Source organism: Sorex fumeus, unplaced genomic scaffold, assembly GCF_029834395.1.
Source record: "Sorex fumeus unplaced genomic scaffold, SorFum_2.1 ptg000054l, whole genome shotgun sequence".
NCBI lineage: Eukaryota > Metazoa > Chordata > Mammalia > Eulipotyphla > Soricidae > Sorex > Sorex fumeus.
Genome location: NW_026606111.1, coordinates 32043751 through 32048716, shown reverse-complemented (window position 1 = coordinate 32048716; position 4966 = coordinate 32043751). Strand labels below are relative to the sequence as shown.

At 60.0% G+C, this 4966-nt stretch overlaps 1 protein-coding gene across 1 annotated transcript; it reads right to left on the bottom strand.

Moving 5' to 3' along the window:
- Positions 1-414: 414 nt before the first annotated feature.
- On the bottom strand, positions 415-4055 carry MARCKS (myristoylated alanine rich protein kinase C substrate). Its single transcript, XM_056125174.1, has 2 exons — positions 3506-4055; positions 415-1537 (listed from the first exon to the last, which is right to left on the bottom strand). The coding sequence occupies exons 1-2, from the start codon at positions 3605-3607 to the stop codon at positions 593-595; spliced, it is 1047 nt and encodes a 348-aa protein (XP_055981149.1). The 5' UTR covers positions 3608-4055; the 3' UTR covers positions 415-592.
- Positions 4056-4966: the final 911 nt, after the last annotated feature.

The window sequence follows — 4966 nt, the reverse complement described above, 5'->3', positions numbered from 1 at the left end:
CCTTTACACCATTTCTAGTGGTACATTATCTTGGCAATGTTCTGCACCACTTCCATTTCCCCTGCGTGGCCCTCGTCACTTCATCTGCTTATCCCTTTTTGACCCACCCATCTCCTTCATATATGGGCATGTCCGTAGATTGACAAAGAAAGTTTATATTTTTGAATAAAGATGCAAAGTCTGCAAAAAACATTAATACTGATGCAAAAAAATTTTTTTCTTAGAAAAAAAAAAAGAAGAGAAACAAGGCAGAGGAAGGGGGGGTGGGGGGGAGGGTTCAGCTCTCCTCGACCTGTTGGAATGGTGGTAACAGAATGATCTGAGATGGGATCTGGGGGAAGGGGGGGCGGGGAGAAGGGAAAAGGGCAGCGGCGGGGTGGGGAGGAGGAAGGGAGGGGAGATGAAACAAAAATTTGCTGCTTAAAAAAAAAAAAAGGAAAATAATTAAAAAAAAAAAGACATCTTTAAAATCAATCCCTGGTTGTAGACAAGTTCTCCAAAACCAGTACCTGGCACCACTCCAACAAACAAACAGGGGGGAGGTGGGGGTGGGGGAGAAAAGTTCTCGGGTTATCGGACCGCACCCGGGCGCTTACTCGGCCGCCTCGGCAGGGGGGGCTTCTGGACTGCTCTCGGGCTGCGCCTCCTGCGACGCGGCCACGCAGTTGGGGGACGCGGAGGCGGGTGCGGCCTCGTCGGCGGCGGCGGGGGCGGCGGCCTCCTGCTCCGGGGGCGCGCTGGGCCCCGCGGCGGCGGCGGCGGCGGCGGCGGCGGCGGGCGCCTCGCAGGCGGCTGCGCTGGCCCCGGCCTCGTCGGCCTTCTCCTCGGCCTTGGCGGGCTCCTCGGCGAGGGCCTTGGCCTCCTCGCTGCTCGGCGGCTTCTCGGGCGCGACGGCCGCCGCCTCCCCGTCGGCCTTGGCCTCCTGCGGGTCGCCCCCCGCGGCCCCGTCGTCGCCCGCGCCGCCGGCCGCCTCGTCGCCCGCGCCGCCGGCCGCCGACGGCTCCCCGGACGCCGCCTCGCCCGCTCCTCCCGCCGCGGCCTCGTCCTTGCTGCTGCCGTCGGCGGCCGCGCCGGCCGCGCCCTCGGCCTCACCGCCGTCGCCGGCCTCCTTCTTGTTCTTCTTGAACGAGAAGCCGCTCAGCTTGAACGACTTCTTGAAGGAGAAGCGCTTCTTTTTTTTTTTCGGGGTCTCGCCGCTCGGCGAGGGCGTGGCGCCGTCCTCGGCTTTGGGCGACGACGTCGAGGAGGCGGCGGACGCGGCCTCCCCCTCGGCGGCCGTGGGCGAGCCGGGTTCGGCGGCCTCGCCCTCCGCGGGCGCCTCCTTCTCGGCGGGGCTGGCGGCGGCCCCGGCCCCAGCGTCGGCGGCCGCGGGCTCCTCTTTCTCGGCCGCTGCGGGCGACGCCGCCCCGCTCCCGGCGGCCGCGGGCTCCTCCTTGTCGGCGGCCGGGGCGCTGCCATTGGCCTGCAGCTCCTCCTTGGCGCCCGGCTCGGCGGCCGCGGGAGAAGCGTCGCCGTTTACCTTCACGTGGCCATTCTCCTGCGGGACACACAAAGCAGGAGGGTCACTTCCAAAAAAAAAAAAAGGAAAAAAATTGGCCCAGCTGCTGCCAGTCCCGCCCCTATTCCAGCTCGAGAGGGTCCAGCGTTCACCGCCCCCTGGGATCCCCCTACTGAGCGCCCCAGCCATCACCATGTAAGGTGGAAGCAGAGCTGATGGGAGACCCAAAGAGCGTTTTGCATGAGAAATGGGAGCTAAGGTCGTTAGGGGAGCCCCCGAGACCCCAGCGTTACGCCCGCGATCGTGCAACGCTACGTCCAAGAGTCGGGACGGAAACGTGGGAAAGCTGAGTACGAGACGACCCGTCCGAGCCCTCGGCCACGCGGGCTTTGGAAGGCGGGAGAAGGCGGCCACGTAATCCCAGGATACGCCAAAAGCCCTTTTGAAAGAAGGCGCGGAGCCGGCCAAAGCCGGTGGTCTGCGCCCAGGCCACACAGTCTCTCACTCCCCCCGCAACCCTAAAAGCCTCCTAGTAACACCGAGAACTCCCCGAGGGACCACAGCGCCGCAGCCAGAAGTTGCCGGGGACGCGCGCGCGTGCGCGCGCGGAGGCCCGGCGGCCGTGCAGGCCCGAGGTCAGCAGGGGGCGCTGTGCCTCCACCGTGCGGAGCGGGGCGCCGAGGCAGGGCGGGGCCGCCCGGCCACCCCTCCCAGCCCGGCCAGGCCCTGCCCGCCGGCCGCGGCGCCCCCGAGCCCCATCGCGCAGCCCAGAGTCCACAAACAAAAAGCTCAGGTGGCTTCCCGGTGTCCAGGTGGGCATCAATCCCACGAGGCGGGGGACAGGGGCGACCCCACGATTTCTCCAGTCTCGCTTCGGCCGCTTCCACGCCCACCTCCGCCCGGGATTCTGCGAGGCCCGGGACGCACCCCGGCGACTCCTTTTGCATTTTTAACGGGTTCAGAACCTCTTGGCAAAGAGCTCGCCTTCCACTTTAGAGGAGAGCGGGCGAAGCCACACCGCCTCTGCCTCTAGGAAAAGAGGCGTGGTGGGTGCCCAGTGTTTGTGAAGCAGCCACCCATGGCCGACCTCCTGCGCCCACCCACCCGTGGCCATCCGCCTGGGTCCGGCCAGTGTCCGGGTGGCCCGACCCCCGGGAGTGCGCTCTCCACGTACCCGGGCAATCCCAGTGGAAAGCACACGAGCGGCCTCTAGACCATCTGGACAGTTTTTTTTGTTGCTTTTTTTTTTCCCCCTTTCTGTTAAGGAGCCACAGGCTTGCCACCCCAGGCATACAATTTAAAAAGTCGGGGGGGTGTGTAATTCCCGAGACAGCTGCGAATCAAGATTTAGAACTATGGGAGAGCTCCATCCGAAAGGGACTGAAACGTTTCTGGCCAGCTCCAAGCCGCCTGCCATCCACCTTTCCAAGAACCCAGGCAGGGCACGCCGCCTCGGTGTACAATACGACAGCCCTTGCTTCCCTCGCCTTTCTCTACCGCCATCCCCATCGCTCCCCCCGCCCCCCCCCCCCCCACTTCCACACCCCGCCACTACACACAAGCACACCAGTTCCGAAGCCTTGGAGCGACCCAGTCTCGACAATAAACACTGGAGCCAGGCAAACACCTCCGCGCCCACCAAGCCCGAACGCAACCTGGCCGCGGGGGGTGGTGGGGGGCCGTAGCACCTAGCTAGTCACGTTCTGCCGAGCTCCAAACACGCCATTTTAGACAATTTATCACTCCTTCCCTCCCATCCACACACGAATCAGCCCTGATTCTCCGGGAAGCCCTTCTCTGGGGGTGCAGGGAGACCACCCCCACCCCTCCCTCCGAGGAGAAATGGTCAATTTAGGCTCCGGCTTCCCATTCAACTTTCAGGTCGGAATCGGGCCACGTTCCTCTCCGCCGAAGGCGCCCGGGGCGCGAGCCGGAGGAAAGCGGGGAGGCGTCGAGACTCGAGAAAAAGACACCCAAGAAATGCCCAGAATCCCAGGTAGACTTTACCTGCCCGTTCGCTTTGGAAGGCGACGAGGCCACGGCCGCCTCCCCGGGCCTCTCCGCGGCGGCGTCTCCCTTCGCAGCGGTCTTGGAGAACTGGGCACCCATGCTGGCTTCTTCAACAAAGAAACTCAACAGATCCAAGGGGGGAAACAAAGAGCCTCGGTTGGTGGAACGACGGGGCGAGCAGCAGCAGCGGCGGCGGCAGCGGCAGCGGCGGCAGCGGCAGCAGCACACACACACCGAAGGGAGGGGGGAGTGGGGGTGGCGAAGAGGACAGAACAGAACCGGTTAAATACACTCCGGATAAAAAAATTTTAGTCGAAGAGATAAAAAAAAAAATCAGCAGCCCAGGAGGGAGGGAAAAAGGGTGGAAAAGTCGAGCACAAAAAAAGGAGCCCAAGTGTAGTCTTTTTTTTAAAAAAAAAGTAATAAAAAAATCCCAGATTTGTAGCCGCACTGTAGACAAGAGGAAAATGGAGAAATCTCCCTGGTTGCTAATAAGATGCGGGGTCCAACGCCCAAGTGCACAGATGAATGGGCTCGCGGGCGCTGACGCGGCCCCCGCGCGCGCCGGCCAATCCGCGCACCGCACACAAAGCAGGGGGCGGGGCCTGCGCGCCCGGCGAACAATGGAGCCGCGCTTTGCAAACGGTTTGAAAATCAGCCTCAGATCGAGAATTAATGTCTTCTAAATAAATAAATCAATTAAAATATACATGCCTCTGGCCTCCCTTCGCTCGAAAATGATAATGCAGCTCATGATAGGCTTGCTTTGTTTGTAACTAATTAACACGGAGGGGGGGCTACTTGTGGATGAGGGCGGAGAAAGCGTTAACTTGACTCGCTTTGACTCGAGTCAGTCTATATTGGTGTCTGTCTCTCTCCACTCACTCCCCTCCCCCATCTTCCTCGTGTGTTTATGTGTGTGTGTGTGTGTGTGTGTGCGCGCGTGTGTGTTGTCTGCGAGTATTAGAGACAATGGTTGGGTTTTGTGTGTAGCATGTTTTTCCCCCTCCATATCCCATATTGGTTTCACAGGGTTTGTTTTTTTAACGGTTGCAAATGTTAAATCGCCCCAAATTGAAAAGTATTCAAGCCACGAAGATCGAATTTCATCAAACGAGATCGCGAGTTAGAATTAGGTCTGTAGGCCAGATGTGGAAAATGCAAAAGCGGCAAGCAGCCGTAATCACACTCCCTTCCCTATCCCACACTGGCATGAAATAAAATATTTCGAGACTAGTTTGCGACGTTCATCAAATCCTCCTGCTCGGACTATTCCCAAACAGTGATTTTTCTCCCCCCAATTTAAAACGAGGGCCATTTATAAAGGATAGGAACGCTTCGCATTTGCCAATGTGTGAAATGACATAATTTTCCTCTATGATGAAATGAGACGCAGCCTCGAGTGTATGAATCTGTATTTACAGTGAGGATGCAATTCGCCTTAATATGGCTCTTTTT